The sequence below is a fragment of the Saimiri boliviensis genome, chromosome 5, assembly GCF_048565385.1.
Source record: "Saimiri boliviensis isolate mSaiBol1 chromosome 5, mSaiBol1.pri, whole genome shotgun sequence".
In the NCBI taxonomy this organism is placed as follows: domain Eukaryota; kingdom Metazoa; phylum Chordata; class Mammalia; order Primates; family Cebidae; genus Saimiri; species Saimiri boliviensis.
In genome coordinates this window covers 66,608,498-66,620,644 of record NC_133453.1, presented here as the reverse complement: position 1 = coordinate 66,620,644, position 12,147 = coordinate 66,608,498, and the positions used below count along the sequence as shown (strand labels likewise).

General features: G+C 37.0%; 1 protein-coding gene across 4 annotated transcripts in view; it reads left to right on the top strand.

Annotated features, from left to right (window-relative positions):
• The window catches only part of MAP3K20 (mitogen-activated protein kinase kinase kinase 20), a 197,048-nt gene that overhangs the window by 85,662 nt on the left and 99,239 nt on the right, over window positions 1-12,147 (top strand). For all 4 annotated transcript variants that reach the window (XM_039469825.2, XM_003921859.4, XM_074399461.1 and 1 more), the window contains exon 3: window positions 6,338-6,425. In XM_039469825.2, the coding sequence (XP_039325759.1) occupies window positions 6,338-6,425 (88 nt within the window). The remainder of the gene's footprint in view (window positions 1-6,337; window positions 6,426-12,147) is intronic.

Genomic DNA, 12,147 nt, shown 5'->3' with positions numbered 1-12,147 from the left:
AAGGTAAGGAAAGAGCTTCACTTCTTCCTGACCCAATCCTAGGGAGAACCTTTCTATGCAAATAAATATTTTTAATTTCATATTTATATGTTTTTATATATATTACATATAACATGCCTGTACTGCTTTTCCTGATTTTTGTAAAGAATTTGGGAAACAAAAAAAATTAAAATCCCTTATTCTTTCTGCCACTTAAAAATAGATGACCACAATAATGCTTTCTTCCTACCCTTTTTTCTATACACATAATTTTTACTTTTAATAAATGTGGCTGAGCGTGGTGGCTCACGCCTGTAATCCCAGCACTTTGGGAGGCCAAGACAGGCAGATCACCTGGGGTCAGGAGTTTGAGACCAGCCTGGCCAATATGGTCAAACCTCATCTCTACTAAAAATACCAAAAAAAAAAATAGCTGGGTGTGATAGCAGACACCTGTAATCCCAGCCACTCAGGAGGCTGAGACAGGAGAATGGCTTGAACCCAGGAGGTCGAGGTTGCAGTGAGCCAAGATCGTGCCATTGCACTACTACGTGGGCAACAAGAGTGAAACTTCTATCTCAAAAAAAAAAAAAGTGGGATCATCTTCCATATTCTTGAACTTTGGGGGAATATATTGGATCATATTGGTATTTTGGAGATGCAGTTTGGGGAGAGAGCCTTGGACCTTGGATATAGAGTGCAGTAAGGAGACAGCTTCAGCTGAGTGATTGGATGAACCACTTTTCTTTTTTTGACTACCACACTCTGATGGAATGATACTCTTAAAATCGGTGAGGACCAGCTGGGTGCAGTTGCTCACACCTGTAATGCCAGCACTCTAGGAGGCTGAAGTGGGCAGAACACCTGAGGTCAGGAGTTCGAGACCAGCCTGGCCAACCTGGTAAAACCCCATCTCTACTAAAAACACAAAAATTAGCCGGGCGTGGTGATAGTCACCTGTAATCTCAGTTACTAGAGAGGCGGAGGCAGAAGAATCACTTGAACCCAGAAGGCAGAGGTTGTGGTGAGCTGAGACCAAGCCATTGCACTCCAGCCCGGGCAACAAGAACAAAACTCCATCTTAAAAAAAAAAAAAAGAACTGGTGAGTGAGGACTTCAGAGGTAAGAGTCCATGGAGTTGTGTGTTTAAACACCACACACACTAGAGGACTTGAAGGAGTAGTTGACATTCGTGGGCAAAAGAAGTGTACCTTGTGTCAGTGCCACATCATATGCAGAAGCATGGACCCCACTGAGACACAGTCCTGCTCCTAGGTAGAGGGAAGTAGCTGTTGACAATTAGAGAGAAAAGCCAGTTCCAAGTATAACATGTAAATGGAGCCAGCCAGCCTTATGAGGTGGGGTTTCATAAATGATTGCTTTCATTCTGTACCCATCAGTAGGTTATTGTTGGTATCTTTGCTTTCTTTCACAAAAAGAAGTGAACTCAATTTTATTTTTACAATATTTATCATATAAATACATATAGACTATATTCATGGAATACAAAAGATATAAAACAAGCTTTTTTAACTTTTAGGTTTAGGAGTACATGTGCAGGTTTGTTACATGGGTAAATTGTGTGTCACAGGCAGGTAGTGTACAGATTTATTTTATTACCCAGGTAATAAGCATAGTACCCTATATGTAGTTTTTTCAATCCTCACCTGCCTTCCACCCTCCACCTTCAAGTAGGCCCCTGTGTCTACCGTTTTCTACTTCATGTCCATGTGTACTCAGTGTTTAGCTCCTACTCCTAAGTGAGAACATGCTGTATTAGGTTTTCTGTTCCTTTGTTCACTTAGGATAATGGCCTCCAGCTCCATCCATGTTACTGCAAAGGACATGATCTTGTTCTTTTTTATGGCTGCACAGTATTCCCAGCCCATCCATGTTTCTGCAAAGGACATGATCTTGTTCTTTTTATGGCTGCATAGTATTCCATGGTGGATATGTACCACATTTTCTTTATCCAGTCTACCTTTGATGGGCATTTAGCTTGATTCCATCTTTGCTATTGTGAATAGTGCTGTGACGAACATGTGTCTTTATGGGAATATAATACGATTATATTCCTTTGGGTTTCCTCAATTATATTCCATTACCCAGTAATGGAATTGCTGGAATGAATGATAGTTCTGTTTTAAGTTCTTTGAGAAATTGCCAAACTACTTTCCATAATGACTCAACTCATTTACATTCCCACCAGCAGTGTATGAGCATTCTCTTTTCTCTGCAACTTCACCAGCATCTGTTATTTCTTGACTTTTTAATAATAGCCATTCTAACTGGTGTGAGATGGTACCTCATTGTGGTTTTGATTTGCATTTCTCTAATGATTAGAGATGTTGGGCATTTTTTCATATGCTTGTTGGCCTCATGTATGTCTTCTTTTGAAAAGTATCTGTGCCTGTCCTTTGCCTACTTTTTAATAGGGTTTGTTTTTGCTTATAATTTTTTTAAAGTTCTTTATAGATTCTGGACATTAGACCTGTGTCAGATACATAGTTTGCATATATTTTCTCCCATTCTGTAGACTGTCTGTGTACTCTGTTGATAGTTTCTTTTGCTGTGCACAAGCTCTTCAGTTTAATTAGTCACATTTGTCGATGTTTGCAAAACAAGCTTTAAAGACACAGAATCTTTAAGGATTCTATGGCAGCTCTCCAAAATTAAATAAACAAAATAAAATTTGGGATTAGGTTGAAAAAAAGTTTTGAATTGAAGGAAAAGAGTCCTTCTGAAGATGGAGATATTTTTAAACTGTGGGAAATACTTTAAAGGAAGAGAATTAAAACTATGATATTTAACTTTTTTTTTTCTGAGACAGAGTCTCGCTCTGTTGCCCAGGTTGGAGTGCAGTGGCACTGTCTCAGCTCACTGCAACCTTTACCTCCTGGGTTCAAGCAATTCTCCTGCCTCAGCCTCCTGAGTAGCTGGGATTACAGGGGTGCACCACCACACCCAGCTAGTTTTTTTTTTGGGGGTATTTTTAGTAGAGACAAGGTTTCACCATGTTGGTCAGGCTAGTCTCAAACTCCTGACCTCATGATCCACCCACCTTGGCCTCCCAAGGTGCTGAGATTACAGGCATGAGCCACTGTACCCCGCCTAACTTCTTTTAATAGCTCTGAATCAGCCATTTGGAACCTGCGAGTTGGTCGATGTCTGGAAATATGGCAAACAGAGCTAATGGCTTGTCTTCCCTTGTAAACTCATAGAAATGCCCATATAACAAACAACAAAATACTCATGTCCTCCTGTCTTAATTAACAGACTAAAACTTCTATAAGTTTTCCAATAAAGAAAAGAAAGAGGAAGGAACTGGCCCCAGCTGGAAACAATAAGAGCAGGCAAACAATCATCTGTAGACATTTCTTCACCCTAATAAGGACATGACTAGTAGACATTTTTATGGATATTCCTCCATTTATATCTTAGGTTGGGACCCTTATTTTATGGAGATCTTAGAGCCTGAGTTAAAATTGGCACTTTGGGAGGCTGAGGCAGGCGGATCACCTGAGGTCAGGAGTTCAAGAACAGCCTGGCCAAGATGGTGAAACCCCATCTCTACTTAAAAAAAAAAAAAAATTAGCCAGGCATGGTGCTGTGCACCTGTAATTCCAGGTGCTCAGGAGGCGGAGGCAGGAGAATCACTTGATCTCTGCAGTGAGCAGAGATTGCACCAGTGCACTCCAGCCTGGTTGACAGAGCAAGACTCCATCTAAAAATACATATCTATTGTTGCAGTCTATCCCAGTCTTTTCTTAGATCCTCAAGTTCTAGTCTGGCAAATTACATATTTATCTTAACTAACAGTAAACAGAGGCAGAGTTTACTGATATACCAGAGAATATATCTGCTTGCTGTCAGAGCCTGATTACTACAACACAGGTTTTAATAATTTGGTTGACTTCACACTTGTTTTTATTGGAGCTTATTTGAATTGCTAACATCATGTCATTTGACCTTCATTTATTACAAACATATCACTTACTTAGTCAGCCTCTTTTTACTGCTGGCCCATTTCCATGAAATCAGGACAATAAAGTAGCATGTTGTTTTTATGATGTTAAATGTTTTATAATGTTAAATCAGATTCTTAGTTTATTATATAAGAACCTAAAATCTTATTTCATGAAAATATCATTTACTTGCAAATTATACTGCAAGCTTTTTTGTAAAAACTTAAAATATGAGCACAACAATGGGATATAGGATAATGACTGCTATTTTGACATTAGCATTTGCCAGCCTAAGAGCTATTCGACATGCTTACCAGCACCTGAAATGATCAATCCTATCTCCTTAAGATATTACTGGCCAATATCTTAAATATAAACATGAAAATAGCTGGAACACTGAAAATCCCATCATGCTACATTAAAAAGTGGTCATTCAAGGATTCAGAATATTCTTGTATTTATTCTTTGTTGATACAAACATTTTTAATGGTCACAAAATTTAGGTACCCAAAAGAATATTCCAAAGGATAACACTGCCTCAGTTTCACAAATACTGGTTCAAACATTGACTCTATTGCTTTACTCACATTGAGCTTAAGGCTTTATTCACAGACAGTTGGTCTTTCACTTACAGATGGGGGGTGGGGGGCTTTGTGATTTCCAAACGCACACACACTCTATTTTTACAATAAACTTTGTGATTTTTAGAAGTAGAGTTGCCATGTGAATAGTTGTGTTGCTGAATTAATACATCTTCTTCCTATTCGAGACACTAAACTATGAGAAGAAGGTTGCTTGATGAACACAGACCCCTCTATACATACTAAGCACTCAATAAGTGTTAAAGAATTGCTTGATTCAGTAGTGATAGCCCCCTTCAACACATGTATTACTAAAAGAAAACACTGTCAAATCAAGCTTGGTAAATGTCTCATACAATCCGGGATAGCCTTTATCTCAATTTCAATAGTGACCCTATGCCAACCCTCAAACTTCTGTTTTCCACCTAGTTACACCACCTTCAAAACCAGTTTCACAGATGTTTTTAATGAAACCTCAACTCTTATCCTATGAAAAAAATCAATAGCAAGTAACACTAACTCACTGTGTACAGATTCTCAGAGGTGAGTCCCTTTCCGACCAGAGTGTCTCCATGTTCATTAACTGCTGACATTCTTCTTGATGATCCTCTTTCTGGGGTGGGGACTTAAAAATCTCCTGTCCACTTACTGCCAATAATAGGCTTTTCATTGAAAAATACTAAATCTTTTCTACATTTAACTTATGTGATTGTATACCTCATTATAATTCTTGATTAACCATATTTTATCTCCACAAGTCATAAAATGTTGATGAATATATGATTTATATAAAGATCATCTTTCTATTGACATTAGCAGATGTATACCATAGTATCTGTTTGTTTTAAAAATTAAATTTAATAAATACAACTTATTTTTACCATGTCACTCTTTACTTTCTAGTATTTAACATGTTTCAAAATGTATAAATACGGCCTCCTATCAAATCACCACTCAAGGTCAAGAATCTACCTTTATATGTTTGTAGTACCTTGTATAAAGGAGAACAATAATTTATTTTGAATAAATGATTAGATAAATAAATGGGTTTTACCTGAATTGATTCCATTAATATTTTAAAATCTCTGCCTTAATTTTGAATCATCCAACCAATAGAAGTTCAGTGTCGCTGTAGCCTCTCAGAAGAGACATTATGCAAAAAATATATATTGACATTAGGAAGAGGGCCTTCACTGTAAATAAAGGGGCCATCTCTTCAGTCATTCCCCTCCATTATCGTCATGTGGGCTTGCTAGTAAACACCTCTTTTATCGGTTCTTCAAGCTCATTTTCTTTTTAAATTTTCAGAAAGCTTCAGTAGAAATGTTTAAACTTTCAAGAAAGACAACTTTAGCAGAATCACATACTTGTTGGGCACATACAGATCTTTGTAAATGTAAGTGAAAGGTAACTGAGGCCGGGCGTGGTAGCTCACACCTGTAATCCCGGCACTTTGGGAGGCCAAGGTGGGAGGATGGCTAGAGCCCAAGAGTTTGAGATCAGCCTGAACAACATAGTGATACCCCATCTCTACAAAAAAATTGTTTTTAATTAGCTGAGTGTAGTGGTGCATGCCTGTAGTCCAAGCTACTTGGAAAGCTGAGATAGGAGGATTACTTGAGCCCAGGAGGTCAAGGCTTCAGTGAGCCAAGATAACACCACTATACTCTAGCCTGGCCAACAGAGCAAGACACTATCTCAAGGAAAAAAAAAATGAGTGTTTTATTTGACTATTTTTATTTGGAAGCCTATTTTATTTGACTACTATTCATGTGAAATGTTACACAACTTTGCATTTTATTTTTTGTGCAGGCAGAAATACTCAGTATCCTCAGTCACAGAAACATCATCCAGTTTTATGGAGTAATTCTTGAACCTCCCAACTACGGCATCGTCACAGGTAGGAACTCATTATTTGACTTCCTTCTTTCTCCAGTTACCTAGCTTTAGATTCCTTAATATGCTAAAATGCTTAATATTAGGTTCCGTCATGAATTGTGTGTTACTGTCAGATGTCACTTTTGTTGCTATAAAGCATTAATAAAACTGATTATATCAATATAATTAAGAATAGTGTTTCCACTTCCACCCATGTTTAATTGTGCTAATTATATCTGCGTAAATGCTATTTAAATGCACTCACAGCTGCAATACCAATATTTAAAGGTGCCGTTTAACTAAAATTTCAATTAGTTGAAATGAGAGATGTTTTTTGAAACTCTGTGACCTTTTATAAATTAAGATTTCTTGAGCTATTCATGTTGTAATTCTTTGCAAGGCATTTTAATCCCATTAGAGCATTCTTTCTTCAAGGTCTCAGACATGAGAACAATATTTTTCAGGTTTGGTCAACTAAGTTGGTAATGACCTTGATCTAAATTATCACATAATTTGGAGCAGCAGTTTATAAGTGACAGAAATATCCTTTCTAAAAAGGAGCACATAGAAACTTTTGCCACGTGAAAACACAGAAAGACACCTATCTTTAATATTTTATGCTCATATTTGTATAATCCACTGAATAGCTTTAGGTCTATAATAACTATAATGTTCAGTTTTACAAAAAGTAACTTTGATCTGTATCTTGGCGATTCTTTGATTAAAACAAAGTCTGCCAGGTGAGATGGGTGGATGTAATTCCAGCACTTTGGGAGGCTGACGTGGGTGGATCATGAGGTCAGGAGTTCAAGACAAGCCTGTCCAAGATGGTGAAACCCCTTCTCTACTACAACTACCAAAGATAGCCAGGCGCAGTGGCAGGTGCCTGTAATCCCAGCTACTTGGGAGGCTGAGGCAGAAGAATCACTTGAACCTAGGTGGCAGAGGTTGCAGTGGGCCGAGATCTTGCCACTGCACTCCAGCCTGGGCAACAGAGTGAGACTCCATCTCAAAACAAACAAACAGTCAAACAAGAAAATCTTAAAATGTTAGTCATATCTTCTCCCACTGTAGAGGTGAGAACTTAGATGTCTTTATAGAAAATGCAACAAAACAACTCTCAATAAAAGGATTGTATTAAGTACTTTCTATAAATTATCTCATCTAATACTTACAGTAACCCTATGAGATAGGTAAAATAATTTCTATTTTACTAGTAGAAAACTAAATCTCTGCAATTTTCCCATGGTCACCTAGCTAGTGGTAGAACCAAAGTGGTGTAAATTTATCAAGTTGATTTCCCACAGAAGCTCATCTTCTATGCAAGCTAGGATCTGGAAGTCTATGAGCTGACTGGTTAATTTAGAGAGATATGATTGCTGTTATTCCATCTTCTGGCAGCAGGTAGTTTAACATGCTTTTCCTCTTAGTAGCGTTCTTAAGCATTTTCTACTCATACTCACACCTACCCAAAAATTGATTCGTTTTTTATGGATCTGTATTTCTTTCCCTGTAGAACCAGTAAGTAAGCAACTGTTAACATTAAACAATTCTTTAAAACAACACAAGTTTCAGATTATGGGGTAGTAGTAGATTGTATATTTATAGCTCTTATTGACCTATAAGACTGACTATTAAAGAGACCTGGTAGCTGAGTTTTGGTGGTTTGAATGCATTGATTTGATGTGATTATCTTTGTTCCTGGAGATGTTAGTTTTAGTTTATTAAGTGCTTGTTTATGTGAGCCTTTCAATGTACCTTCTACCGCTATGCTCTGTGTATGGGTGGTAGAAAATATGACAATTGAGCCCAGTTTGGGAGTGAAGAGATCACATGGATCAGTGATGATGACACTTATTCTACCACTGGAAATTAGCACAAATAAGTCTTACTTAGTGTGAGGCAGTTAAGAGAGAAACAAAGATAGGAAAACTGACCTTGATCACCCAACCCTAGCTGGATACCCCTCTGTGAACTTCATCATCTTTATCAAATGGTGGAGGCTCTGAAGGAAGAAGCTTGAATGGCTTGAATACCTTCCATTTGAGGTAGTTGGTGTTTTTTTTTTTTTTTTTTTTTTTTTTAATAGAAAAGGTTGTTGCAGCAGGCAACTGTTGTCATTCATGCTGAGGGCTTGAAAGAATGATTTATCAGAGTGTTGGAATGGAATGAGCTATGGAATGGGAATTGTGAGATGTGAGGTCTTCTCTTGATTCTGCCAGAGCTGCAGAGATGGGTCACTAATGATCTCTCTCTGTCTCAGTTTTCTCATGTGAATTAAGGGACAAGAATAGATATCTCTGGGTGAGAGTATGTATGTATGTGTATACTTGTGCATGTGTGTTTGCTGAAACTTTTTATCACAGACATATAAATCCTGCTTATCAGAGGACCTGGGCTAAGAGGCAGTTGCCAATTTATTTCCCTTGGAAGGGAAGTGAACATCTTTCCCCCAGATCTATAAAGAAAATGGGGTGGCAAGAAACTCAGACTTCAAAGCCAAAAGAAAAGATACCGTAATGGATATTTGATCTTTGGAAACTTCATTCTGTACTACTCCCATTCTTTTATTTCTTTGTATGTATGTATGTGCATGCATGCATATGTGTGTGTGTATACACACACAAAAAGAAATATATGATACAAAGAAATATGTGTATATGTATACACATATATGCATATGTGTTTGTGTGTGTGTATATATGCATAGACAAAATATTTTGTATACAAAGTGACTTGAGTGAACTGGGGATAGAAGTTCCTTTGAGTAAACTGGGGATAAAAGTCCTTCTGCTTAAGAACTTAGGTTAAAATGCTACTAAGAGTGAAAGCATGTTAAACTGCCTGCCACCAGAAGACGGAATAACAGCAACAAGTCTCTGAATTTAAGAACCAGTCCGCTCACAACCTTCCGATTCTGTGGAAAATCAACTTGAGAAATTTATACCACTTTAGTTCTACCACTATATATGAAATCTAATCTATACATATACATACATATATGTATATAGAGAGAAAGAGAGCAGTAATGTATTTCTTTATACATATATATGTAAAACATAAATACTTGAGGGCAGGGGGAGCTCCTGGGAGATGAAGGAAGTTGTTAGGAGACCATGTACCTCTTTTGTAGCAAGCCAGATTGGAGAGGAGATACAACCCACACCCTAAGTATCTGGTAATCTAAGAGTAAAGAAAGGGTGGCAGACTGGGTCCCAGGTTTCCAGACAGAAGTGATTTAGGATCTCAGATGCCTGGGAAATTGCGCCTTTGTGCTCAGGAGCTGGTATCACCTCTTAAGTTACCTGTTCTGCATTAGTTCTTATTACTCCTCTAAGAGAGGAGACTAGTTCTGCATGACTTCTCAGCAGGCCCAAATTCTCATTAAACCCAGCCAAGGAAAACACACTAATTTTTAAGTGCCCATTCTCATTTCCCTTAACTTGATCTTGATTTATTTTAAGCACAGATACATCTAATTTGCATGTTTTGCTATTGTGCTTGTCTTTTCTTATTAGTCAATTAGAGACAAGTGTCACATTTTGTTATAACACATTTTCAGACATTTGTGTATATTTATTCTATTAATTATAATCTAAGCTTGGTCTTGGTGACATTTTATTACAAAGAGGTTTCGTGGTAATGGTATTTATTTCAATAATACTGATTTTATCTTTACATTTTTTAAAGCCAGCTATTGTCACCATAAAACTCAAAGGGAAAAATCATCTTATAAATCAAAAGGGAATGTTTGCTTAATGTGGTTCTTAATGACTTTTTAAAAAATGAAACAAATACTTTATACTAAAATCCAGGCAACTACTTTCTATGGAGCAGTGGCTTGAAAAACATGTAACCATATGTGTATATGGTAAGTCCACCATTTCCGATGAGAAAACCAAAAGGTTGAAAGAATTAAATGCTTATTTAAAACAGTTAATATGTGAATGTAGACATCCACATACCTAAAGATGACATTTTATATGAAATAAAGGTAATAATATTGCCTTTCTTGCAACTTCAAAGTCATGAAACTTTTATTTAATCATGTATATTATTGTTATACTTTAAGTTCTGGGGTACATGTGCAGAATGTGCAGGTTTGTTACATAGGTATACATGTGCCATGCTGGTTTGCTGCACCCATCAACCTGTCATCTACTTTAGGTATTTCTTCTAATGCTATCCCTCCCCTGGTCCCCCACTCCCTGAGAGGCCCCAGTGGGTGATGTTCCCCTCCCTGTGTCCGTGTGTTCTCATTGTTCAGCTCCCACTTATGAGTTAGAACATGTGGCATTTGGTTTTCTGTTCCTGTGTTAGTTTACTGAGAATGATGGTGTCCAGTTTCATCCATGTCCCTGTAAAGGACATGAACTCATCCTTTTTTATGGCTGCTTAGTATTCCATGGTGTTTATGTGCCACATTTTCTTTATCCAGTCTATCATTAATGGGCATTTGGGTTGGTCCTAGGTCTTTGCTATTGTGAATAGCACTGCAGTAAACATATGCGTGCATGTGTCTTTATAGTAGAATGATTTATAATCTGTTGGGTATATACCCAGTAATGGAATTGATGGGTCAAATGGTATTCCATGTCTTCATCATCATCAGAATGATTTTTTAAAATTAACATGGTTTTTGGAGTACAGTGTCTTAATTTTAGTATAAGATGCTTGAAAAATCATAGTTTGGGGAATCTCTGCATGATACTGTCTCTGGATATTTATCTCAAGCTACTAGAACCCAGTAGCATGACATTAGGATTGTTGGATATTTTAGTCCCATATGGTATATTTGTAAGCATAAATGACTGCTTTTCAAAGTGATCTTTAGAAGACTTGTTTTCAGTGACATCCTGCAGTTGGAATTGAGAACTCATAGTTCCAGGAATAATTGCTGTGTGTTGCCCCTCCCTGCTTCCCTCCCTATCTTTTGTCTTATTTGTATAGGTGACCTTTATAAGCTTTGAAAAAGTGGCCTTGATTAAGGTCATTTCAGACTTATATATTTTCCCCCAACAGTATTTTGTTGTTCAAAATAAACTAATTGGGAGAGTATCTTAAAATATGAGGGATTTTAGAAAAATCTAAATATAAATTGACTCACTCTTTCCTTGGGGACAATTTTTCGGGTGATGGAGACAAACCTTACATTGTATTTGGCATACACAATTATTCTTATAGGTCATGAAATAATTACTAAATGCTATTTTTATAAACCAAAAATGATTTTTATGCTATATGACCAGTGATTTTATTTATAGAAGGCAGCTTGATTATCTAGACTACATGGTAGAATAGGCCACTAACACCTTTATTGTTACATTGGACCAAGATATTTAATAGTAAAACTTAAAGCTCTTCTCTTTTTTGCTATTCCTTTATTTATCTAAGATTATCATTATACTATAATTTTCTGCTATTTGATAGCTATTAGATAACTTTGATGTCAAAAATTATACAAAACAAAAAATGTGACTCATCTACTGAGATGTTTTGCTATGAGTATTAGTATTTTTCTCAAGAAATAATTTATCACATAAATTTAATTGCATGAATCAACTTTAGTTTCAGAGTATTGTTCTTACCTTATGTCTTTACAGATAGAAGAAATTTTTTTTTTTGAGACAGAGTCTTGTTCTGTCACCAGGCTCAAGTGCAGTGGCACAATCTTGGCTCACTGCAACCTTTGCCTCCCGGGTTCAAGTGACTCTTGCCACAGCCTCCCAAGTAGCTGGGACTAC